Genomic DNA, 26,993 nt, shown 5'->3' with positions numbered 1-26,993 from the left:
TGAGGGACAGTAGATGAATGCTGAAGAGATTTGATGAAGCTGGATGCCTTCATCACCCCCCTCCCCCGCCACCCCACACAATATAATAATTCCTAATTTGTGACTCTGAATGTATAATTCCTAGAACATTAAAAAGTGTGCTACTTTACCCTATATAATCCCTTCTTTGAATGGAACTTCTCAAAAGAAGCAAAACCACAGCTTTCTCCACAGTGGGAAAAAAATCACTGGCAAAGTTGGTGTAATAGCCTTTCAGCAAATCAAATGATTCTGTTAAGTCTGGAGTAGGCTACAAACAATGACATTTTCATAATAGCAGAAGCCAACATAAACATGTATTGCAGGACTTGTAATTTTTGTAAGAATACATGATTTTGATCCAACACACTGGTCCACTGAAAATATGCAAAAAAAAAGTTACGAAGATGGCACCAGCAACTTTCAAAGCAATTCCAAATTTTTGAAAGACTTTCACAGGATCATGGGCCTTGCAAAAATATACTATTTTCAGTATAAAGAAACATCAGTTTTTCTCCTGGAAAAGGGGATAATTGTTATGAGGAGGACAAAGGGCGTGGTCTAGGAAAAAAGCTATCAATGTTGAATCAAAGGATTTTACAGGATAGGATGAGATCGCCGAGTTCATTAAACCTGTGCTAGCTCTGTAACTAGGATAAAAGCAAAATACTGCGGATGCTGGAAATCTGAAAAAAAAAACAAAAATAGCTGGAAAAACTCAGCAGGTCTGACAGCATCTGCGGAGAGGAAGACAGTTAACGTTTCGAGTCCGTATGACTCTTCATCAGAACTGTTCTGAAGAAGAGTCACACGGACTCGAAACGTTAACTGTCTTCCTCTCCGCAGATGCTGTCAGACCTGCTGAGTTTTTCCAGCTATTTTTGTTTTTGTTCTAGCTCTGTAACTGTCCATTTAGTCACCTATTACAAGTTTTTCTTTTTCAAATATCTATCCACGTCTCCACAAAAAGCTTCAACCATTAAAGGAAAGGTTGCTCGACCAAAAATTTTAGCCTCGATGACCCTAAGTAACATTTCTAATTATAGATGGAGCACAGCCATCTGTGCACCTATATTATTCTATGAGAGTTTATACACAAGAAAACATAACTCCATTGTTTCAATTTTGAATGAAAATCCTTCCGCACAGCATTGGCAGCAATATGCTAATTACCACTGCCTACTACATAGAAACAATGCAACACTATTTGACCACATTCCCACACAAAGAATCTTAAGTAGTGCTTTTGTTTCTTTTCCAAAATGACAGAAGACTAGCATGAACTCACTACACAGAGAAAGGGCATTTTGGGACTCCCACATTCTGCTTAAAGGCAGCCATTTATGGACCAACTGGTGGCTGCATTCTTCTCAATGTGGTGCTTTGTTTTGTGGCTGATATTGCACAAATGGTGCATGCTTATTAACCTGACACTATGCAAATACAACACATTTTTATGATGTCGTAATGGTCAGCATTCAAATCTTGAAGATATAGGTAAAGGAACTGCTTTCGATAAGTGCTCGGCAATTTGATGAAATTGGAACCTGAATTCATGAAAATGAATACTTCTTCGCTAAATTTCATCTTAAAAGTTTTGTCAAAGCTTAAATAGGTAACAACTTCTATCGCACTGGAATTTAACTAACAAAAATGGGCTGAATCTTCAGAAGAGTGGCGGAATCAAATCACCACTCCGGTCCTTTTATTTTCACCTTGCACCGGAGCTCTGCATTTCTTGCCTAGACTTCTAAACTGGGCTTCTTTAGAAATGTGGAGTGTACTTGTACTGGGAGTCCTTTCTTTGTAGTGCAGGATCGTCAGGAGAAGCAAAGCTATGCCCTTTTTCACAGCACTAACTGCTGTATTCCGGTAAAGGTTCCAAAGCCACTTTGAAGAGCTACAGAGAGAAGGTAAGTGTGATAGGATGGCAGTTGGGTGGGTGGGGTGGTGAGGTGCCGGGTGTAGATGTGGGTGGGGTTATTTGAGGTTCAGAATGTGGTTGACCCTTAACTGCCCTCTGAAATGGCCTTGCAAGCTGCTCAGTTGTATCAAATTGCTTTAAAGTCCAAATGGAATGAAACTGATGGACCACCCGGCATCGGCCTAGGCAATGAAAGCAACAACGGCACAACCAGCCTTGCTGACTCTGCAAAGTCTTCCTTAGTAATGTCAAAGATGCCAAAATTGGAAGAGCTGTCTCAAAGTTAGTCAAGTAATTGCCTGACAGTCAGATGCATGGAATCATAGCTTACAGATAATGTCCCTGACTTGACACCGCCATCACCATCCCTGGATACGTCCTGTCCCGCCAACAAAACAGACACACCAGAGGGGGGAGCAGCAGTGGTATATAGTCAGGAAGCAGTTGCACTGGGCGTCCTCAACATTGACTCCACACCCCATGAAGTCTCATGGCATCAGGTCAAACATGGGCAAGGAAAACTCTTGCTGGTTACCATCTATCGTTAACTCCCCCCACTCAGCTGATAAATCAGTACTTCTCCATGCTGAACACCAATTGGAAGAAGCACAGAGCACAATGTATTCTGGGTGGGGGACAATGGTGGCTCGGTATCACCACGACTAATTGAGCTGGTCAATCCTAAAGGACATAGCTGCTAGACTGGGCCTGCGGCAGGTGGCGAGGGAACCAACTTGATCTTGTTCTCACCAATCTAACTACTGCATATATATCTGTCCATGACAGTATTGATCGGAGTGACCACCGCACAGTCCTTGGGGAGATGAATTCCCATCTTCACGTTGAGAATACCCTCCATCGTGTTGTGTGGGACTACCACTGTGCTAAATAGGATAGATTTCCAACAGATCTCTCAACTCAAAACTGGGCACCCAAGAGGCACGATGGACCATTAGCAGCAGAATTGTATACAACTGCAATTTGTAACCTCATGGCCCAGCGCATCCTCCACTCTACCATTACCATCAAGCTGGGTTTCAACTCTGGTTCAATGAAGAGTGCAAGAAAGCATGCCAGGAGCAGCACCAGGCATACCTAAAAATGAGGTGTCAACCTGGTGAAGCTACAACACAGTACTAATTGTATGCCAAACACTGGAAGCAGCATGCAACAGACAGAGCTGAGCGATCCCACACCCAACCCATCAAATCTAAGCTTTGCAGTCCTGTCACATCCATTTGTGAATCGTGGTGGACAATTAAAGAACTAGCTGGAGGAGGAGGGTCCACAAAAATCCCCATCCTCAATGATGGAGGAGTTCATCACATCAGTGCAAGAAACAAGGCTGAAGCATTTGCAACTATCTTCAACCAAGTGTCAATGGATGATCCATCTAGGTCTCCTCCCAAGGTCCTCAGCATTACAGAAGCTAGTCTTCAGCCAATTCGATTCACTCTGCATGTTATCAAGAAATGGCTTAAGGCACTGGATACTGCAAAGACTATGGGCTCAACATTCCAGATATAGCACTGCAGACTTGTGCTCCAGAACTAGCTGTGCCCCTAGAAGTGGGGATGTTCGCTGATGACTGCACTACGTTCAGCATCATTTGCTACTCTTCAGATACTGAAGCAGTCCGTGCCCATATGCAGCAAGACCTGGACAACATTCAGGCTTGGGCTGACAAGTGGCAAGTAACAGCTACGCCACACAAGTGCCAGGCAATGACCACCTCCAACAAGAGAGAATCTAACCATTGCCATCTAACATTCAATGGCATTATCATCGCTGAATCACCCAATAACACCACCCTGGGGGGGTTACCATTGGCCAGAAAATTAACTGGGCCAGCCATATAAATACTGTGGCTACAAGAGCAGATCAGGTGCTGGGAATTCTGCAGCATGTAACTCACCTCTTAACTCCCCAAAGCCTGTCCACCATCTACAAGGCACAAGTCAGGAGTGAGGGAATACTCTCCACTTGCCTGAATGAGTGCAGCTCCAACAACATTCAAGAAGCTTGACACCATCCAGGTCAAAACAGCCTGCTTGACTGGCACTCCATCAACCACCTTAAACATTCACATCCTTCACCACTGATGCACAGCGGTAGCATTGTGTACCATCTACAAAACATATTGCAGCAACTCACCAATGATCCTTTGACTGCATCTTCCAAACTACGACCCCTACCACCTAGAAGGGCAAGGGCTGCAGATGCATGGAAACACCACCACCACCTGCAAGTTCCCCTCCAAGCCACACACAATCCTGGAACTTGGAACTATATTGCTGTTCCTTCACTGTTGTTGGGTCAAAATCCTAGAACTGCCTCCCTAACAGCACTGTGTGTGCACCTACACCAGATGGACTTTTAAAAAAAATATTCATAGGATGAGCATGTCACTGGCTAGGCCAACATTAATTACCCATCCCTAATTGCCCTCGAGAAGATGGCGGCGTGCTGCCTTCTTGATCAGCTGCAGTCCATCTGCTGTCGAGACACCCAAAGGGATGTTAGAAAGGGAGTTCCAGGATTTTGACCAAGCAACAGTGAAGTTGCAATAATATGGGCCCTTGTCAGGATGGTGTGTGACTTGGAGGGGAACTTACAGGTTGTGGTATTCCCATGCATCTGCTGCCCTTGTCCTTCTAGATGGAAGAGGTCGTGGGTTTGGAATGTGCTGTCGAAGGAGCCTTGGTGAGCTGCTGCAGTGCATCTTGTAGATGGTAATCACTGCTGCCACTGTGCGTTGGTGGTGGAGGGAGCGAATATTGAAGGTGGCAGATGGGGTACAAGTGGGCTGCTTTGTCCACGATGGTATCTAGATTGAGTGTTGTTGGAGCTGCATTTGTCCAGACAAGTGGAGGGTATTCCCATCTGTAGTGGTTCAAGGGGGTCTTGACCATCACCTTCTCAAGAGCAATTAGGGAAGAGCAGCAAATGCTGGCCGAGCCGTGACGCCCACATCCCACGAAAAAATAAAACAAAAGTAGTGTAATTACCCAGGAGTTAGAACTGGTTTTAATCCTTTTAATCTTTTGCTGGGTAACTATTCTGCTAAGTGAGTCGGAACCATCTGAAGTCTCTGACTTTAACTCAAGAGTTTTAGGATTCCAGACGCAGGGAAATTGCCCATTTGAAGTCCAAACTTCCTGGACAATTCCCGTGTAGTTAGTGCATTGGGAGTTGCCGGGGGCCCCAGCACATTTTGGGGGGTACGGCCATCCAAAGATTGGAAGCTCTGGGCCAATGTGTTTAGTTGCTTCCATCCCAAACTTGTGCCAAAAATGCGTACTTTTTTGAAAGGTAGTTTCAGTTTCCACTTCATCACTAACACTTCTCTTGGGCTATGTTTTTCAAAGGATTCCTTCATTTGATACCTCTGAAGTGGCAATGCTTATCTAATTTTCTTCAGGCCAGTTTACACATTCAAATCAATAAATTAAAAAAACCTGCAGCAGCCTTTGAATTTTGTACCAAATGTACTCAGTGCAGTCCACGGACAAACAGCAAAATGATTTACCTTTTTATAGGAGATTCACACACTTCCTAGCAACAGTTCCAGAGAGCTTCTGATGTAGAGAGGTGGTTTTCACCCTTGGATATATGACCATGGGAGAAAAGACAGTTCACCATCAACTTTAGTAAATATCCCAAGATTCAGAGAGTACTTTTCTTTGTTAAACACAATGGTGTGTTAAATGAAAGCATATAGAAGATATACCATTTGGTCAGATCAGATTCTGAGTAACGTCTGGGAGCAATGCAGGGAAAGGCCACTGGAACAATTTCAGATTTTAGTGAACGGATTCATAAAGATTAGAGTATCTTGGGCTTTTCAGTTTTAGAAGGCATCTGACAGGTAATCTTATTAAGCTATGCAATATAGTAAATTAAATGGAAAAGGTGAATCTAGGAAATTACTTCAAATTACACCGAGAGAGTAGAACAAGACGACAATAGTTCAAACTGTTAAAAGGCTGATTTAGGATTGATATCAGGAAGCTCTTTACATAGAATAGTTAATACGCAGAGTAGCCTGGCAGAACAACAGAGTGAAAAAACCCTGGAATCATTTATTCATAGGGTAAGATGGAAAAGGTATTTGAGGGTCATTTTGCATGGGGGAGAAAAAGAGGAAGAGGGGTAAAGTTTAACTAAGCCACATCTATGTGTACAAATAATTAATATGGCGTCTTCATCCCCTCTCTCGCCACACACAGACTATATACTGAGCCTCCAGTTAATCATTTTTGGAAATGTAACCAAGCATTGAAGAAAATAAAATGCTGTCCCAATAGACATTAATATGTCTAAACTATTAATCAGTTATCTGAAGATCTCTAGTAGAGAAAGACCACAAGATCATTTTCCCGTGATGTTAACGGAGACACCAAAAGTAATAAAGGTCATTTTCACAATCCTACTCAAATATTTTCAGTAAATAAATTATTAGATGAAAACACTTGAAGAATTTTCAAAAGACAGCCAATTAATTTTTGAGTGAGGCTTTTAAAGGTGAATAGCCATTAATTATGAAGTATCCAATTGGAATCTAACCCCATGAACTCTACCACCTAGAAGGAAAAGGACAGCAGATGGATGGGAACACCGCCACGTGCAAGTTCCCTTCCAAGTTACACACGGTGCTGACTTGGAACTATATTGCAGTTCTGTCACTGCCTCTGGATCAAAATCCTGGAACTCCCTACCTGACAGCACTGTGGGTGGACCTACACCATACAGATTGCAGTTGACCAAGGCAGTAGATCACCATCACCGTCTCAAGGGCAAATAGGAATGGGCAATAAATGCTGGCCTTGTCAGCGATGCTCACATCGGATGAATGAATAAAAATAGCTGACAACAGCAACAGAAATCAATGCTAAATTGTAAAATAATTATTTAGGTAAGAGTTCAGGTCTGCTCTGCACACTGTTCCCACTACTGTACATACTGTACTTGTAACATTTTGAAGTTGTCTTCAATTAAATGCCCAAGTAACAAGTACAAGGAAGGTGACTACATTCGAAAGGATCTGCACTAATTAAGAAACCAGGCTGAAGAAAGGCAAATGGTTGTAAAAGTAGATAAAGGAGGGTTATACATGCTGCTGCAGGGTGTATGCACACAATGAGCATGCTGCTCAATGCTAATGGTAGAGAAACTTAAGAATTTGGGTGTGGCTACTGACCATTCACTGAAAGTAGCAGACATCGTGAAGCTGCTGTTAAGACCAATCAAGGCCAGGGATACCCTCTGGGCATTTGATTATAAATTAAAACAAATTAATCAAACTTCTTATAAACTATATTTACAATTAATGCATCCTAGCTTGAAAAGTAGGTTAACACACTAGGAATAAGTTAGAGAAGAATGACAAGTGTGATTCTGAGACCTAGCGCATTAAGTTTTAAGGAGAGTCTTAGAATGGATTTAATTTTTTTCTACTGTAAAAAGGAAATTGCAAGCGGACACAGTGCAGTTCCTCAATATTAAGATGCATAAATTATATGAGCTTAAACCAGCTACATAATTTGGGTTATAACTCTATAATTAAAAGACTTATGTATAACTCAAACAAGATTATAGATTTGAACTTGTTGCTCACAAATATTTAAGTGGAATAAATCACGTTAAAAATTAGCAAGAGTAATTTTAATCAACTCTTTTAGAAAATGCTGCGTAAATATAATTTAGGAGGATTGGGACAAGGGATAAATACAAATGGTGACGAACACAATGCACTGTTCACACCATAAAAATGAAATCTGTGGAAGGCAACCAACTAGGTTTTAATTTGGAAGAGGAAGCATTGATGGATGATTTGCACTTTTACCTTTGGGAATCAGGAAGTCCATTTTCCAGCACTGTCCCTCGCAAGATTTAAAACAATGGGGTACTATCACAATAAGGAGGATTAAACAGATAGTGGAAAGAGTGGATGATCTTTCTGGTTTTACGATTGACAGGCAATGGCTAGCATTTAAAGAATTAATACATGGTTTACAACAACTATACATTCCTTTGTAACACAAAAGCCCAACAGGGAAAGTGATCCAACCGTGGCTTATAAAGTTGTCAAAAACAGTAGTAAGTCTGGGGGCTGGAAGCATTTTAGAATTCAAAGGAGGGTCAAGAAACTAATAAAGGGAAAATTGAGTGTGAATGTAAACTAGTGAGAAACATAAAAATGGGCTGTAAAAGTTTCTATAACTACCTTATGTAAAAGAGAAAATATTAGCAAAGATAAATGTGAGCCATTACAGGCAGAAACAGGAGAATTTACAATGGGTATTAATGAAATGGCAGAGAAACTAAACAAAGACTTTGTGCTTATCTTCACAGAAAACAGAGTAGGAATAAACAGGTCATTCTTAGTTCTGTTGAAGAGTCATACGGACTTGAAACGTTAACTGTGTTCCCCTCCGCAGATGCTGCCGGACCTGCTGAGTTTTTCCAGGTATTTTTGTTTTTGTTCTTTCATTCTTAAGTTGACAGGCTGTAACTAGTGGGGTACTGCAAGGATCAGTGTTTGGGCCCTCGCTGTTCACATGCAGGTGTAGCAATCAATTAGGAATGCAAATGGTATGTTGGCCTTTATTGCAAGAGGATTTGAGTACAGGAATAAAGCTGTCTTGCTGCAGTTGTATAGAGCCTTGGTGAGACTGTACCTGGAGCATTGTGTGCACTTTGATCTCCTTACCCAAGGAAGGATATAATTGCCATAGAGGGAGAGCAACCAAGGTTCACCAAACTGATTTCTGGGGTTATCCTATGAGGAGACTGGGCCTGTATTCTCAAGAATTTAGAAGAATGAGAGATGATCTAATTGAAACATATATAATTCTTACAGGGCTCAACTGAGTAAATGCTAGAAGGATGCTTCCCCTGGCTGGCAAGGGGGTGGGGGGTCTAGAACCAGGGGTTAGAGTCTCAGAATGAAGGGTAAGCTATTTAGGTCTGAGATGGAGGAGGAATTTTTTCACTCAGAGGATGGTGAATCTTTGGAATTCTCTACCCAAGAGGGCTGTGGAAGCTCAGTCATTGAGCATGTTCAAAACCGAGACTGGCAGATTAATAGACATTAAAGTATAGGGATATGGGGATAGCGTGAGAAAATGGTGTTGAGGTAGATGATCAGCCATGATCTATTTGAATGGCAGAGAAGGCTCAAGGGGCCGAATGGCCTATTCCTGCTCCTATTTCCTATGTTATGTTGTCAGATATTTACGCAGGCATGCTTTTCATCGTTATTACTGCCTCACCCGTTAGCCATTTTAAGAAAGACTCCATGGGAAGTGTTCATTTAGTTTGACAATATATATTAAGTGGGAATCCATGATCAGGTTTACCTTAAAATGATAGCTTAATTTGCAAAACAAATGTGTCTTCACTTTATATTTTCATGAATGTACATTGTGCTATAAACCTACTATCCAATATAATCTTCTAAAGCGAATGTCACAAGAAAGGGTAAAGGACAAAAAATATATTAAATAAACTGTTCTGATGGATAGCAGCAAAGAGCCCAAAAAAACACACACAATATTAAAGTGTAACATAAGCTGTAACAAAGGACTAACTCCATTTTCAGGATAAACAGATTAATTAACATTAAAACAGAAACCTTTGTTAAAAGAAATTTCCAGACAATTATCCCCTTGAGATCTGATACTGAAAGTAAACAATTACCATTGTGAATCTAACTCAATTGTTAGGATCCCTATCCCCTCTAAATTTACTTGGCAATCAGAATTACAGAAAAATGGTCACAATTTGAAAATCCTGCCTGTTATTAAGCATCATTACATTTAAAATCACACGCTATATTTGGCACATTTACATTTAGTGTTTGCGGAATCCAGATTGTGGGAAAGCAATATTCATTCATCAGCACCTCCTAGTGTTCACATTCAGAAAATCTCACCAGAGAATGGTAGGCCTATATTTCTGAGGTCAACCATTCTATCCCTGGGTAAAGGAGTCCGTTTGATCACTAAATGCATGGGCTGGCATAGAAAATAGCTCTCTTGTAATCCAAATTTGAATTTAACCTGATCAGAAGATAAAATAATTAATTAACAATGTCCAGTTTGGCATATGAATAAGTCTTCAGCAATAGAAACATAAAATACCAAACACCTATCATCAAGCATTATTGCTGCCCCCTTTAAGCAGAGGTCAAGCCTCCATTTGATTTTTTTTTTGATTTGCCACCAGTTTTTTCACTCCTTGTTTGGAGGGAATGAAGCATGATCCTTAAAAGATGCAAGATGAAACTTGAAACATTAGCCTGACATTTTCATATATTCAGATGCCAACAAGGCCTATTGTCTATTTCTAGCATTTCCTATTTTAGCTTGTTGTGAGGTATACACTCCATAATCTGCAACAGCGAACAGATATGGTCCAGTACAAGGCAAAACTTTGCATCTCCAAGTTTAACAGTACCTGCTTTACACCTTCAGTGAAAGATTCTGTACCTCTAAAGCAAAGAGTTACTGGTTTAAGCACTTCAACTCTTCTGAAGAGGTCACTCCACAGCACAAGAGTTTTCCACCTGCTGTCTCATTCTTACACAGTATGCCTGAACGCAACAAAGTGAGTTCCAAACTCACAAGGGCAGAGTGATGAGGAGTTGGCCTATTTCCATAGAACAGAGAACAAATCCTGACACCTTTTTCCATCTGGTTGACCATGGCAGGAAACCACTATCAACACAAGAACATTTTTAAAAAGTCAAGAACAGGTGATGTCTAATTCATGCTATCTACCTCATCTCACAAGTTCACTCAGCCAAAATACTACTACTATGCCTTTTTAATATAACTACCTTGCCTAGGTCATTGCGAACATTTGTAGTCATTTGAGGAAGAAATTTCTTTCAAAACTTACTTTTCAATAATTTAAACATGAACTTAATAAGATTTAAAAATATATATACTACTACATTAGAACTATTACTTGTTAACCTAAGCAAGAGAAATGATCCTACACTTCAGTTACTGTCAATGGCAGTAAAGGCAACATAAAGGAAGAAAACCAACATCCTCAAGGTATGCAAACATATAACAATTATAACAAGTGAAGCAAAAATGACATCTGCTAAAACACATCTGTGTATGGGAAATAAATCCTTTGGGAGAGGCTGCCAGATTGGTGAAGGACAGGGAAGTTAGTCATTAAATGTGGCCACTAACCCAATTAAATCTCACCATGGTCAATAAGGGATGCGCGAGGAGGCAGGTAACTATGCCAAAGCGAGACAAAGACCAAGTGAACAGCGAATTAGGCTCACGTGGGAATTCGGTGAATGGGGGAAAGAGGTGCAGTATACATAGGAATTATTTTAAGTTGGGAACAGGAGCAGCAGAGCAAAAACGGACCAGGGTGTAAACCTCACCTTTGGAGCTGAGTTTGAAAAAAATTGAACAGTGACATCATAGGGAAACCTTGCTGTTAGGAAGTGTCTTTAAATAGCTGTAAATTAGAAAAGCATATTATTTTTAAAGCAGCAGCTATTTGGATTTATGTAAGAAACACTAAGAATAAGGGGAAGCCAGGGCCAGTAACGTAAAGTAATATAAGTAAACCAAAGTAAAATAAAGTTAACATTAGGGAAGTAAAGTTAAGCTATAGCAGCTCAGTCATGCGGATTGCATGTCATGTAATATGTGCAAAGTTGTGATTACTACAGGTGACCTAGATGACCACATGTGCAGAAGTGCTGCTAGCTGCAGAAACTTAAGCTCTGGGTTTCACAGCTCGGGTGACGGCTGGAGTCTCTGAGGCTGAGAGGCACATGGATAGCACGTCCAGAAAGGTGGTCACACCGCAGGTTAGGAGCAAAGAGGCAGAAAGGGAATGGGTGACCGCCAGGCAGTCCAAGAGAACCAGGCAGGTAGTAGTCAGGAGTCCCCTGGAGTCCCACTCGCGAATTGGTTTTCCGTTTTGGATACTGGTGAGGGCTTTGGCTCCTCAGGAGTGCAGTCAGAGCCAAGTTTGTGGCACCATGGGCGACTTGGCTGTACAGGAAGGGAGGAAGGAGGAAGAGCATTAGTAATAGGGGATTTGTTAGTTTGGGGAACAGATGGGCATTTCTCCAGCCAGGGATATGACTCCAAGGTGGTATGTTGCCTGCTTGGTGCCAGGGTCAAGGATGTTACTGAGCAGCTACAGGACATACTTCTGGGAGAGGGTAAACAGCCAGAGGTTGTGGTCCACGTTGGTACCAATGATTTGGGTAGGAAGGGGGGATGTGGTCCTGCAGATAGAATTTAGGGAGCTAGGTAGAAAATTAGCAAGCAGGACCTCAAAAGTAGTAATCTCTGGATTACTCCAAGTGCCATGAGTACAGAAATAGGGGGATAAGGCAGATGAATGCATGGCTGGAATGATAGTGCAAGAGCAAGGGCTTTAGATTCCTGGGACAGGCCCTGAGGGAGATGGCACCTGTACAAGCCGGATGGGTTGCACATGAACAGAGCTGGGGCTGAGTTCCTTGAGGGGCATTTTGTGAGTGCTGTTGGGGGGGTTTAAACCAACTCAGCAGGGTGTGGGAACCAGGAGAGAACATGAGAGAGTAAAACCAAGGTGCACAAAATACTGGGAGAGACAGATAGCACTAGAATAGAGAATAATAAGTTAATAGGCAGAGTTGGAGTAAGGGAGAAAGTAATGAAGTCCAAATCAGGGTTATATTGCATGTAAGTGAATGCACAGAGTAAAGTAAATAGGATTGGTGAGTTACAGGCACAGATTGCCATGCAGAATTATGTTATGGCAATAACAGAGACCTGGCTCAAGGAAAGGCATGAATGGGTGTTAAATATTCCTGGGTACAAGTTGTTCAGGAAAGATAGGGCAGGAAGAAAAGGAGGAGGGGTGGCTGTATTGGTTAAGGAGAGCATTGCAGTGCTAGAGAAAGAGTGTGCCCCAGAGGGGTCAAGGACCATGGTCCTTGGCTAGAGCTAAGGAACAAAAAGGGTGCAGGAACAAAAAGGGTGCAATTACATTGGTCGGTGTAGTCTATAGGCCATCAACTAGTGGAAAGGATGTAGTGGAACAAGTCTGCAGGAAAATTACAGAGAGGTGCAAACATTACAGAGTAGTTATAATGGGGGACTTTAATTACCCTAATATAGACTGGGCTAGTGGTAGGGTAAAGGGCAGAGAAGGGTAAGAGTTCCTAAAGCATATTCAAGAGAATTTTCTACAGCAAAGTGTGTCCAGTCCAATAAGAAAGAATGCACACCTAGATCTGATTCTTGGAAATGAGGTGGCCAAGTAGATCAAGTGTCAGTGGGGGAACATTTGAAAGAGAGTGATCATTGCATCATAAGGTTTAGGATGACAGTAGAAAAGGACAATGGGCAATCCAGAGCAAGAATAAATCAACTGGGGGAAAGCCAATTTAATGAGGCAAGAACGGAGTTGGGCCGGATATACTGGAACCAAAAGTTGGTGGGGAAAACAGTAGCTGAACAATGAGCTACCTTCAAGAAATGTTTTGGGCACAGTCAAGGCATATTCCCTCAAAAGGGAAAAGTGGGGCAAACAAATCCAGTGCTCCCTGGATGTCAAAGAAGATAGAAATTAGGATAAAGAAGGAAAAGTATGCTTGTGACAGGTGTCAGGTGGAAAATACAATTGAGAACCAAGCTGAATACAGAAGGTTCAGAGGAGAGGAAAAGCAGCAAATAAGGGAAGCAAAGAGGAATTATGAGAAAAAACTGGGAACTAACAAACAGGAATCCCAAAGTCTTTTTTTGTCATATAAATAGTTAAAAGGTTAGCAAAAAGAAAAATATGGCCGATTAGGGACCAAGTGGAGGCAGGAGACATGACTGAGGTATTAAATGGATACTTTGCATCTGACTTTACCAAGGAAGCAGATGTGACCCGGGCCATGATGATAGAGGAGCCCTCTGTCACTAGTGGAGTTCAAAATTGATAAGGAGGTGGTATTGGATAAACTGTTGATACTTAAAAGTTGACAAGGCACTGGGACCAGATGTGATTCATCCAAGGATATCGAAGGAAGTGAACAGAAATTGAAAGGGCACTGGCCCCTTTCTTTAAGTCTTCCCTAGACTCAGGGGAGGTGCCAGAGGGCTGGGGAATTGCAAGCATTACACCCTTGTTCAAAAATGTTTGTAAGGATAGGCCCAGCAATTACAGACCAGTTAGTTTAACTTTAGCGGTGGAGAAGCTTCTAGAAACAATTATTTGGGATAGAATTAATAGTCACTTGGAAAAATGTGGGTTGATTAGGAAGAGCCCGCAAGGATTTCTAATGGGGAAATCATGTTTAACTGGAGATCTTTGAAGAGGTAACAGAGAGGGTTGATGAGGATAAAGCTGTTGATGTGGTGCACATGGAGTTCCAAAAGACATTCGATGCAGTGCCGCACAACAAACTTGAGAAAAGTTATAGCTCATGGAATAAAAGGGACAGTAGCAATGTGGAGACAAAATTGGCTGAGTAATAGGAAACAGTAAGAATGGTTAATTGGGCTGGAGGAAGGTGGAGTTCGTCAGCGGTCGGTATTGAGACCAATGCTTTTCCTGATATATATTAATGATCTAGATCTTGGTGTGTAGGGGACAATTTCAAAGTTTGCGGATGATACAAACATGGAAGCATTGTGAACTGTGAGGAGGACGGTGTAGAACTTCAAAAGGACATAGACAAGTTGGTGGAGTGGGCAGATAGGTAGCAGATGAAGTTCAATGCAAAGAAGTGTGAAGTGAATCACTTTGGTAGGAAGAACATGGAGAGTCAATATAAAATAAGGGATAGAATTCTCAAGGCGGTGCAGGAGCAGAGGGACCTGGGCATATGTATATAAGTCATTGTAGGCAGCAGGAGAGATGGAGAGAGAAGTTAATAAAACATAAATATCGTAGACTTTGTTAATAGGGGCAGAGGGTACAAGAGCAAGGAGGTTATGTTGAACTTGTATAGGACACTAGTTAAACCTCAGTATAGTTCTGGGCGCTTCCAGGAAGGATGTGAATGCATTGGAGAGTGCAGAGGTGGTTTGCAAAAATGGGTCCAGGGATGAGAAACTTCAGTTATGAAGATAAATTGGAGAAGTTGAGACTGTTCTCCTGGGAGAGGAGAAGGCTAAGAGGAGATTTGATTGAGGTGTTCAATATCATGAGGGGGTTGGACAGAGCAGATAGGGAGAAAATGTTCCTGCTTGTAAAAGGATTGAGAACAAGAGGGTACAGATTTAAAGTGATTTACAAAAGAAGCAACTGTAATGAGAGAAAAAACTTTTTCATGCAGCGAGTGGTTTGGGTCTGGAATGCACTGAGTGGAAGTGTGGTGGAGGCAGGTTCAATAAGAGGGCATTAAATGATTATTTAAATAGGATCAACATGCAGGGTTACAGGGAAAAGGAAGAATGGCACTGGGTCATAATGCTCATTCGGAGAGCCGGTGCAGACATGATGGGCTGAATGGCCTTCTTCTGCAGCATAACAGTTCTGTGATTCTATGACACGCTGACCTGTAGAAAAGCTGATATCAGAAAGGTTTGTATTATGATTCCCAACTTCTGAGAACGGGTATAAAATTGTCTGATCAAAATCAAATTTATACTGAACTTCTCATTTGCCATCAAGTTTAATATTTGACCAAAAATAAGGTAAAGGGATTTCAGCCTCATGATAGACACACAGCTGTCCAATTTTAAAATAGATCATTAAAACATTCAATATAACGACACTTCTTAAAAATTAATTTATGGGATGCGGGCTTTGCTGGCTGGGTCAGCATTTATTGCCTATCCTTAGTTGCTCGCGAAGGTGGTGGTGGTGAGCTGCCTTCGTGAATTGCTGCAGTTCATATGGTGTAGGTACACCCACAGTGCTGTTAGGAACGAAGGGAGTTCCAGGACTTTGACCCAGCAACAGTGAAGGAACGGCAATATATTTCCAAGCCAGGATGGTGAGTGGCTTGGAGGGGAACCTGAGGGTGGTGGTGTTCCCATCTATCTGCTGCCCTTGTCCTTCTGGATGGTAGTGGTCGTGGGTTTGGAAGGTGCTGTTGAAGCAGCCTCGGTGAATTCCTACAGTGCATCTTGTAGATGGTACACACTGCTCCTACTGTGCGTCAGTGGTGGAGGAGTGAATGCTTGTGGATGCACGTGCCAATCAAGCGGGCTGCTTTGTCCTGGACGGTGTCGAGGTTCTTGAGGATGGTGGGAGCTGCACTCATCCAGGCAAGTGGGGAGTATTCCATCACATTCCTGACTTGTGCCTTGCAGATGGTGGACAGGCTTTGGAAAGTCAGGTGGTGAGTTACTCGTCGCAATGACCTGCTCTTGTAGCCAGTATTTATATGGCTAGTCCAGTTCAGTTTCTCGTCAATGATAACTCCCAGGTTATTGGCAGTGGGGGATTCAGTGATGGTAATGCCATTGAACATCAAGAGGCGATGGTTGGATTTTCACTTGGAAATGGTCCTTGCCAGGCACTTGTGTGACATGAATGTTACTTGCCACTTGTCAGCCCAAGCCTGGATATTGTTCAGGTCTTGCTGCATTTGGACATGGACTGCTTCAGGATCTGAGTCGTGGCGAATGGTGAACATTGTGCAATCATCAGCGAACATCCCCACTTCTGACCTTATAACGGAAGGAAGGTCATTGATGAAGCAGCTGAAGATGGTTGGGACACTATTCTGAGGAACTCCTGCAGTGGTGTCCTGGAGCTGAGATGACTGACCAACAACCACAACCATCTTCCTTTGTGCTAGGTATGACTCCAACCAGTAGGGACATTTCCCCCCGATTCCCATTGACTCCAGTTTTGCTGGGGCTCCTTGATGCCACACTTGGTCAAATGCAGCCTTGATGTCAAGGGCTGTAGCTCTCACTTCACCTCGGGAATTCAGATCAGTTGTCCCTGTTTGCACCAAGGCTGTAATGAGGTCAGGAGCTGAGTGGCCTTGGCGGAACGCAAACTGAGCATCAGTGAGCACATTATTGCTCAGCAAGTGCCGCTTGATAGCACTGTTGATGACCTCTTCCATTACTTTTCTGATCCACACCTCAAGAATGCTGGAAGTCATTCAGGTGGTTTTGTTAGCCTCATATTGTGTACAGTGTCTTGACACTCATGTAGCAATGTGGCTTCTTGGACTTTCAGGTCACAAGAAGGGACTGCTTTTTGGTACCATCCATGTTGGCACAGACCATAACAGTAACACGTTCCTTTTTTCACTTCCCACCATTACATGTTTCTTTTTTCACTTCCCACCATTACATGTTTCACCTTTAAACAAAGAGCAGTCTGCAAAAGACAGTAATACAATCCGGCTTTATCTGCAGTAAAAAATATCCCGTGGTGCATACTCATTCAAGAGGGCGAGGCCATCTTGGAGTCAATCATCCAACATTGCTGCCATAACTGCAGCCCCCTTATCACTTACCATGCAGAAGACGATGCCGTGCCTTGACTTGAATCGGTCCAGCCATCTGTTGCTGGAGGTGAACTCCATGTGGTCCAGCTTCTTTGTCAGGGTCACTCCCCATTCTTACAGGATTGGACCAGCGATGGGAACATTTTCTGCTTGGGCTGCCTTGAACCATGTTAGCAGAGCTTCTTCAACATCGGAATAGGCAGCCGTTCTCATCCTCTTCCTTGTTAAAGAGGATGCCTGCTTGCTGGACTGTTCGAAGGTGTTTGCCTTGTGTTTCATAATGGACAAACTCGATGGTGGAATCTCCTACTCCTTTGCGACGTCCACTTTTAACTTCACCTTCTCTCCGATCGATAATACTTTTAATTTTCACACAGGTTTAGCTACATTCGCAGGTTTTGCATGTCCTTTCATAAGACCTCTATACCGAATGATGGCTATCCTAGCGTTCCATGATTTTGTTTTCTCGTATGGTCTAACACCACTCTGATCGGTTGGCATTGACAAGCTTAGATAAATTTGACTAATCCAGAGTTACCAGTACGAAATTTCAGCTGATCACGGGCATCATACTATGAGATTTGCTGTTCTGCCAGCAGGAATGGCTGACGACTATGTCAACTGGAATTTCGTATTGTCCTAGTTTGACTCGTTGCAATTTCACTTGTATCTGAAATGTTCTGTTTCACCTTGCATAAGAGCAAAAGGGCATGTAGAATATTACAATGACAAGGAAGTTATCTGCAATAGATTGCCATCAGATTTCCCCATAATGCTCTCTCTATTTATAAAAGTTATAACTAGATATCAATCTATTTAGAGAAGGTAATATTTTTGCAGACACAAACACAGGCAAGGAATTAAATTGTGTGTAACCAGCAGTTGTACTGGTGCCTTAATACTATACATGTACATCAACCAATACAAAAAAATCCCAAGGTAAGAGTAGAAGCCTGTTATACAATTGCACTTGGGGTTTCAAACTGGTCAAATTGATTTTTATATTCTCGATAAACAATATAATATAGGATGTTACAGCAGTGATATTTTAAAATAATCACAATATCCACATTGTGCATTCATGATAGAGTCTCTACAACTATAACTCTCAATTTCAGCTGTTCTGCTGAGGAAGAGCAGAGTTAAAGAGTTGAAATTATGAACTGTCTACGGGAACAACACAACACAAAAAAGACTAGTGACCTCATATTCATACACTTCCTAGAGAACTGCAATGGGTGAATGATCAAGTTGCTTGCCTTTACTCTTTGTGGAGATGGCAAGTGTCATAAGGTGGCCCAGATATGATTATAAAGGTTGTTTCCGTGATTGTAATACATTGAAGTTAGGGCAGCAACTAGAAAGAAAAGATTTGCATTTTTTTTAAAAAAAAAACTTTTTCAAACATGGCAAAGTAAAGTGCTTCATATACAATGAACTGCTTTGAAGTGCAGTGAGGATTTTTTGAATGCAGGCAGCCATTTTTGCACACAGCAGGGTCTCACAAACAGCAATGTGAACAATGTCTAGAAGGCTTTTTTAGATGGCATTGGTTGATGGAAGAATAAATGCATGAATAACAGGAGAACAGTCCATTTAACAAATAAAGCATGTATTGCTTTGTAAGAAATTCTGCTACCAGCAAGGTTTTTTGGATAGAAGACTAGGAAAGAATGGAAATAACAGTCTATTTTTACACTGGCACTTTTTAGCTCAGATTTCAATATAATGGCATCTATGACCCAGATCCCTGCATTTATGTTGCTAGAAACAGTCACTTTGACTCAGCAGCAAAATTCTAAGTTCAGGTTTGCCGAGGGTCTCAGTTCACTGGTGGGATAAGGAAGTTAGATTTAGTATCGTAAAATCAAGGAACTCCCAGAATGCAAACAAAACAAGCATAATTATAAAACCTGCTTTCCATGTGCCACGTGTACTTGCCAAGGTTGTCTTCTATTAAGTATATATGGCATCTTGAACTATGTATCCTTCTCCAAGGAATATGCAGGATGGTTTTGGCTGCCAACAATTCTAGTTCTCATGATAGAGAGAAATCTAAACTAGTTAACATCTAACTCATACTTCTCAGTCTGCAATGAAATAGTTCATTTCTCAAGTAGCACACAATCCAATAACTTGACAAAGAACTGATGGGTCACCAATTTGAGGTATCTAACCAGAAGCAGGCAGTTTTCAAATAGGAACTGAAAACATAGACTCTTATGATTAAGCAAGTGTTCTTTCAGTTGGTGCAGCACCAATTATGATGCACATTGTAGCATTACATGGTTCTTTCCAGGCTCAAATGATTGTTGTGACATAAGCAAATGCAAGTCATCAGACAGTTATTCAAAACAAACTAAGGATATATAAACAGAAAATGCCGGAAATACTTAGCAGGTCAAGCAGCATCTGTAGATATTTCAGGTCAATAATCTCTCAACAAAATATTAACCTGAAACATTTGACTCTTGCTCATTTAAAAAAAAAAATGTCAATTCCAGAAGATTTCAAATCGATTACAGTTCTAAAAGTTTTAAAAGTTATGGATAGGACATGACAATAAGAACTTATAATATACTTCAGTTCCTAAGAATGCATCTGCCACTTGCAGTGAAGCTGATTATATGGTGTTCTAATTGTATATGTACACTTACAACCTGGAAAACTTAAATTTATAGTTTTCAAACTCTTCTGCCCTAAATCTTTATTGAATATTGCCATTCAAGTTTGTATCTTATAACATCATTTAACCTTTTCTTCCACCACCCACAGCAAATCCCCCAATGAAGATAGACATTAGACTAGACATGCACTGGTAAATAAAATGCACAGCATTAAGTAACTGAAAGATATATTAATTGTACTGGGTCAATATGCCTCATATTTAACCAGTTTAAAACATTTTGAAGACTTAAAAAGCTAAGATGGTTGATTTATTCCAAAATTTCAATTCCCCATTAAACTTTCAAAATTGGACATCACAATGACATCCCACAGTATCAGAACAATACGAATTAGTATTACGTTTGGAGTTAAACGATACACAAGCAATACCGTGAACATATTGCAAGCCACAGCAAATGTTAAATGCACAGTCTCAAACTTTTCACTTCAGTAGACTGAGGGGGCAACTCTTACCTTTGTCTGCAACAACAAGTGTGCTGCTGAAGTACTGCTCTTCCATCTGCCATACTGTGTCATTTGATTTGTTGGTAACACCACATGATCCAATGCAGTTCACTTTTAAAGCTAGTAGAGAGAAAAATGGGAACATGTTAATAAAAGTTAAAAGTATGAGACACCAGACCCAGGAAATGACTGAATATGAATTGAGTTAAAACAGAAGAAACAAGCATTATTATACATACAATAATAGAATCTGGCTGTGTTGGAACACTGAAGTCAGAAGATTGCTTCCGTCAGCTGCTGGTCCGAAAGCGCTAAAGCTTGTTTATGTCTAACTCCGGCTTCGGGAGAGTAAGATTCAACACCAGAAAACTTCTCGGTGCCAATTTTCCCTTTGTAACTATAGCTATGTACTGCCAATTTCTTTTTGGCAATCAATATAAAGAGCTCCTGACTTGCTTACCCTCCAATTCCTTGTCCAACAAACTTGCACTCAAAATTAGCTCCTGGGCAAAAAGACATGACACTCACCTTTATATTACAATACTAGTGTGACATCAGCAGCAGGGGGAGTTCTTAGCCACTGCAATGTAGGCCAAACCTGCATTTAGCAATAACTGAGTGTGGTTCGCTTTCCTGTTTCAAAAACCTGCCTTGCTAAATACCATAGAGCTTGAGAATTACATGAAACCATTCATTCCCACCCAAAAACAATGAACTTTTTCGGAGAAGCACTTCTGCAGTTTTACTCATAATTACTCAGATGACCACCATTTGGCCTATCAAGTCCAGGCCTGCTCTCTAGAGAAATCCAGTCAGTTCCATTTCCCCGCTCTACCCACAGGCCTGCAGGTTTATTTCCCTCAGGTGTTCATCCAATTCCTTTTTGAACTCACTGATCAACTCTGCTTCTACTTCATGGGCAGTGAGTTCCATCTGATGTGTAAGGAAGATACACAGTTGCTTTCCCTGCTTACACAGATCCCCTTTGGAAGATGTTGCCCAGTTTCCATCTCTCACTTTCAGCAACCTGCAGGGAAAAATATCATGGATGCTTGGGTTTAAAATCATTGCAAGAATTGCAACAAATGAATTTAGATTGTCTCTAACTGAAAAAACTTGTTTGATCAGAACATACTTTAATCTTGAATGTGCATTCAGCTATGATCAGAAAACAAGTGTCTTTACAAGAACTGCCTTGAAGCACTGATGGGACTTTGAATTTGTTTTTCAAAAGCCCCTTCCTGAAATTTCACCAAGTGAAACCTACGCCATGCAATGAGGAAGTTATATGCTATTGTATGGATGAGTTGCTCCAAACACAGTTGTCATTTCTGATAATCTGTGGTGTAAATCAAATCATAGAAGTGAATCCTGTAGCACCTTTTATGTTGTAAACAACCCTTGCATTTGGAAATATGCATTTCCATTAAAACAAAACCCTCAGCAGGTCAGTGCCTTGTTTAAATTGCAACCCTTGAAGCAGAATGAGCACTGTGTTATTTCAGCAAAGGTGGCACCCTTTCAAATGCACATGAAAAATTAATCTGATTAAGATTTGTTCAAAAGCTATATCCAATCTAATTCAAATCTCAGTTACTGGAGTTCACTTAATTGATGATCCAGGTCTTAGCAAAAATGTGGGACCAGCAGTTATAAATTGGCAGTCCACAAAATGGAGATTCCTGTGAACTTAGTGGTTACTCTGAGAACTACAACAAATGCCAGTATTTCTATTGTAAGAGTGCAACACTCAATGTTTCTTGGCATTCAATCTTTTGCCTGTATTGTGGTAAAACTGTTTTGCCAGTTCTATGCAAGATTTTCATCAGCAGGAAAGAAGGCTTATCAAAAAAAACAAATTCAACTACCTCAAATCCTCCCACAGCAAGCTATTTTGAGAGGAAAGTGGTAGAATTTCCCAGTATCTTTGCTACGTGACTTCTATTACGACCACGTGGCGGGGGGAGCGACTCCTCTAATTTACCACTCCAGGTCTGGCTGCAACAGGATTTTGTCGTGAATTTAGCGAGGATGTGCTTTGCTAATACTGCAAGAGTCCCATTATGTACGCTTTCAGATTGTAAAGAATTAATCAGGCAGAATTTTGAGTTTAAATTAAAGAACAGGATAAATTTATCGACCCTGCTTTCTGAATTACATGTGAACATACAAACTTGGAACAGGAGCAGACCACTCGGCCCTTCAAGCCTCCTCCACCATTCACTAAGATCATAGCTGATCTGAATGTAACCTCCCGATAACCTTGCACCCCTTTGTTAATCAAGAATCTATCTAGTTCTGCTTTAAAATATTCAAAGACCTTGCTTCCACTGCCTTTTGAGGAAGAGTGGTCCAAAGACTGACGACCCTCAGAAAAAAATTCTCAACTGTCTGAAATGTGCGACCCCTTATTTTTAAACTGTGACCCCCAGTTCTAGCTTCTCCCACAAGAGGAAACATCCTCTCCACATCCACTCTGTCAAGACCCCTCAAGATGTCAAAGGTTTCGATCAAGTCACTTCTTACTCTTTCAAACTCCAGTGGATACAAGCCTAAGCCTGTCCAACCTTTCCTCATATGACAACTCACTATTCCTAGTATTAGCCTAGTAAACCTTCTCTGAACTGCTTCTAATGCATTTATATCTTTCCTTAAATAAGGAGACCAATACTGTACACAGTACTCAGATGTGGTCCCACGAGTGCCTTGCATAATCTCCCTATTTCTGTATTCAATTCCCCTCACAATAAATGATAATATGCTATTAGCTTTCTCAATTACTTGCTGTACCTGCATACTATCCTTTTGTGATTCATGCACTAGGACACGCAGATCGCTCTGAATCTGAGCTCTATAATCTCTCACCATTTAGATAATATGCTTTTTTATTCTTCCTGCCAAAATTGACAATTTCACACTTGTGCACATTATACTCCATTTGCCAGATCTTTGCCCAGTCATTTAACCTATCAATGTCACTTTATAAAAAAACAAGGTAAATCATAACCCTCATTCACACATTGCACACATTCCCTGGGCCCCACATACATACATGTACAGATGGAAGAGTGCAAGAGTAGACGCAGAGATTTTTTAAAAAAACAGTTCATGAAGATAAATAAAGAAATATATGGTTAACTGTCCTTTGGCTAGTCTCATTGCAGTCGTTTTATTCAGTTGTCTTCCTGGGTGTAAAGAGACACGTTGAGAGTCTGTCCTTTTCATCCCACTTGGGTGTGGTATGTAAGTTGCATATTTGGCTGGCTGGCAGTCTTTCCACTGTCTTAATGGGATTACAGTTTATTAAAAATCCAGCCAGAAAAAAAGGCATTAGAAATTGTATCTTCTTAAAAAAAGACACCCTCATAACATTCCAAAGAGGACAATTAAAAAAATATAGCAAACGCATCGCTTAATTTAGTATATTTTATAAAACCAAATACATCATGTGCAAAACACAATGTGTCACAGGGAACTTCATTTCATTTGAAAACTGCATTTTTGATTTATAGCTTATAAGTCACACTTCAAAGTGTGGTAGGATTACCTTTAAGGGAACACATTCAATTCATCTGGTCATCTGAGGGCATCAGGGGAAAAGAAAAATGTTTTCTGGTGGGTAGAGGGGGAATTTAAGAACTTAGTTATTCGGATTATCTCATGTCCAATATTAAGATGACTTTTAGCAAGAGGTCACCTTTTTTTGTTTGTCACTAAAGAGGAGGTACACTTTAAACTTCTGTACCACCTTTACTGCTGATCATCTGCTAGTTATGTACATTTTTAATTTGTGTTCATTCTGTTTTCCGCAATTTAGGTGACAAGAGGGTTCAGGATATAACCAGTCAGCAAAATACAGTGCCAAGAGGTTCTGTTCTACCCTGAGCTCACTAGATCATCAGATATTTGGTTAGAGAAAGGCACACTCTCGTTTGTAGGGAGTTACTGCTGGCTTATAGAAATAATCTTTGCAACTGGACATGAGAGAAATGGGAGTAAAACCACAAAATGGTATGATCTAGCAACTGATTAGTATCAAATTTGAAGTACATATAATATTGTGTGTGACAGCATGGAATCCTGCCACAATGGATGCTCAAAGGCTCCAAAGGAATAGGGCATTTACTGAAATAAAAGGTAAATAACCTTTTTCTTATGTCGTTCTGAGCAGCCGGTCACACAGCAGCGCTAGCAGAGTGCTGATAGTAAGCTGCTTGCTTTGTCCTACTAAAATTGATGTGGTATGGGGAGAAAGCGGGAGCAGGCTATTGAGTTGGATGATCAGCCATGATCATAATGAATGGACGAGCAGGCTCGAAGGGCCGAATGGCCTACTCCTAGTTTCTATGTTTCTAATTTATTTAAAAAGAGCAACAAGCTATTTAGACCTGAAATAAACACAATTTTACAGTGTATATAATGTCTCTATTACTCTATTAAAAATTAAATCAAAACCTGGAAAAATGACTGCATCATGGCTGCTTTGCAACTGTTGAAATACCAGAGCACTCTGGATCAAACTGGTTGAGATTCAGATCTAATTTTAACCTGTTGATAATCAAGTTGCTTAAGCTTGAGTAATAAATCACCATGATAGAATAAAAAAAAGTGTGCGAGTGCAAAAACAACCAATTATACAGGTTTACAGCATAGAAAGAGACCATTTGTCCCATCATATCTGTGCCAGCTCTTTGCAATTCAAAAGTAATCCCATTGCTCTGTACTCTCTACAGCCGTGTCTACCTCTGCTTTAAATTGCATCCTTTATCCCTTTATACGATGAAAAAACAAAGCAGAAGCACCTCAAGATATGTTTTCCTCCAAACAAAGCAAACAACAATGGACAGGGCCAATGCAGACTAGTTTAGATTGTATTTTTCAATCAATATGAATCAATAAACTTATAAAGAATAAGGATGGCAAATGCACATTTGCTTTGTAATCAACACGATGTCAATGATAATCACAGATGTACCAAACAGTGGCATATTCATACTAGATGGCTCAACAAGACTATTTTGTCTCTTAGCTCTTTTTTCCCTTTTAAATTTACTTTTGCCTGATCCTTTCCTCACACTCATACAACTTTTCAGTTGAGTGGTTGAAGAGTTGAACCAACAATAAAGCCACTGCTTATGCCCCTATCAAGAGGTACAGGGGTCACTATCTGTGGCACCCTTGCACCCATTGTACCTGACTAAGGAGAAAGAGCTACAAATCCACACTATTAAATTTCCACGGTGACACAGCCAAGGTCAGAAGCTTGTGACTGAACGTTTGTAACAAGCTGCAATTTATATCAGAATAGAAATTAAGCTGCCAAAGAAGATGGCGTTGGTTGGGGAAGGGAAATTGTGCTGCCGCTGTTATATTAGTCAGCTGATTATCAAAAATAGCATCACAATGATAATATAAGAGTGCTGTCTGTCCTTAGAATCAACATCCCAATTTTACTTCCTCACATATCCACCAAAGACAAGAATCTGGTTGCACTTGCATAATATTATAGCTGGGACCAATATGTATTAAATACAGTCCTCAACAATGCAGCTCATTTATTACCATTCCTTTCTTCAGCTGGTGAAAGGAACTGGAGTATTAAGTAAGCAGCCAGGTGGCGAGAACCAGGTCACTCATACCTCAGCATAGACAAATTGTGCTTATATCATTGTCAAAAATTACAAGGACAGGTCCAGGCATAAGCCATGCACCATTGTTTGAATGATGCTTAAATTTGGCACATTTCAGCAGCAAGTGTTATACCTTCAAAAGTACAAACGTACGTTCATGATGCCACGGAGCCGTCAATTCCCACCACATTGTCCGGAGTGTCGCTGTGCAACGGGCAGGAACCCACTTAATAGAAAGGGTGGGAGACTGAAGAGAAAATCACCCCAAACCATTTTTCATACTATTCCATAGCTATGGCTTATCCTGCAGAATTCTGGAGCAAGGTCAGTAGTCACAGCCGTCCTTTGGCTCTGAAATCTGGGTTCAAATCCACCTCAGACTGCTGTGACGGGAGGCATTTTCCCTTCCTCCCAGTGTGTAAGTGAAATGAGTTTGGACAGTTCTGACCCAGTTTTTAGTAGGTTTTGTACATAATTTATGAGTAAATTTACAGCCAAGCACTGAAAGGCCACCAGGAAAACTGGTGTGGGAAAACAGAAATGTCACAAGCTTAACTGTTTGTTGTTGAACAGGCCTGTTCCTGATTACATGCTAAAAATGGCACAAGAACGGTATTTCATTTTATTAAAAAGACAGTGCTATGATTTCTTTGATTTTCTTCTCCTTTTCTAAAAAGATACAGTAGTAATTCTTCCCCTCTAAGTGCAAAGACTAAATTTAGCATAACACTAAAAAGCACAGGTTACTAAGCACGTTGTGAAAATATTGTCTTTAGATTTTGAACCCTCTTTCTACCAGAACAGTAGCTTAATTTTGGAACTTGGGCAATGGGGTTTCTTGAACTTG

The 26,993-nt window shown here is 40.9% G+C and overlaps 1 protein-coding gene across 3 annotated transcripts in view; it reads right to left on the bottom strand.

The window, feature by feature from the left end:
* The window catches only part of arrdc1b (arrestin domain containing 1b), a 64,869-nt gene that overhangs the window by 28,376 nt on the left and 9,500 nt on the right, over nt 1-26,993 (bottom strand). For all 3 annotated transcript variants that reach the window (XM_078550297.1, XM_078550300.1, XM_078550298.1), the window contains exon 2: nt 20,526-20,636. In XM_078550297.1, the coding sequence (XP_078406423.1) occupies nt 20,526-20,636 (111 nt within the window). The remainder of the gene's footprint in view (nt 1-20,525; nt 20,637-26,993) is intronic.

Source organism: Cetorhinus maximus, chromosome 10 (genome assembly GCF_964194155.1).
Source record: "Cetorhinus maximus chromosome 10, sCetMax3.hap1.1, whole genome shotgun sequence".
Lineage (NCBI taxonomy): Eukaryota > Metazoa > Chordata > Chondrichthyes > Lamniformes > Cetorhinidae > Cetorhinus > Cetorhinus maximus.
Note: the sequence above shows the minus strand (reverse complement) of the source record. Positions and strands in the feature narration are given on the sequence as shown.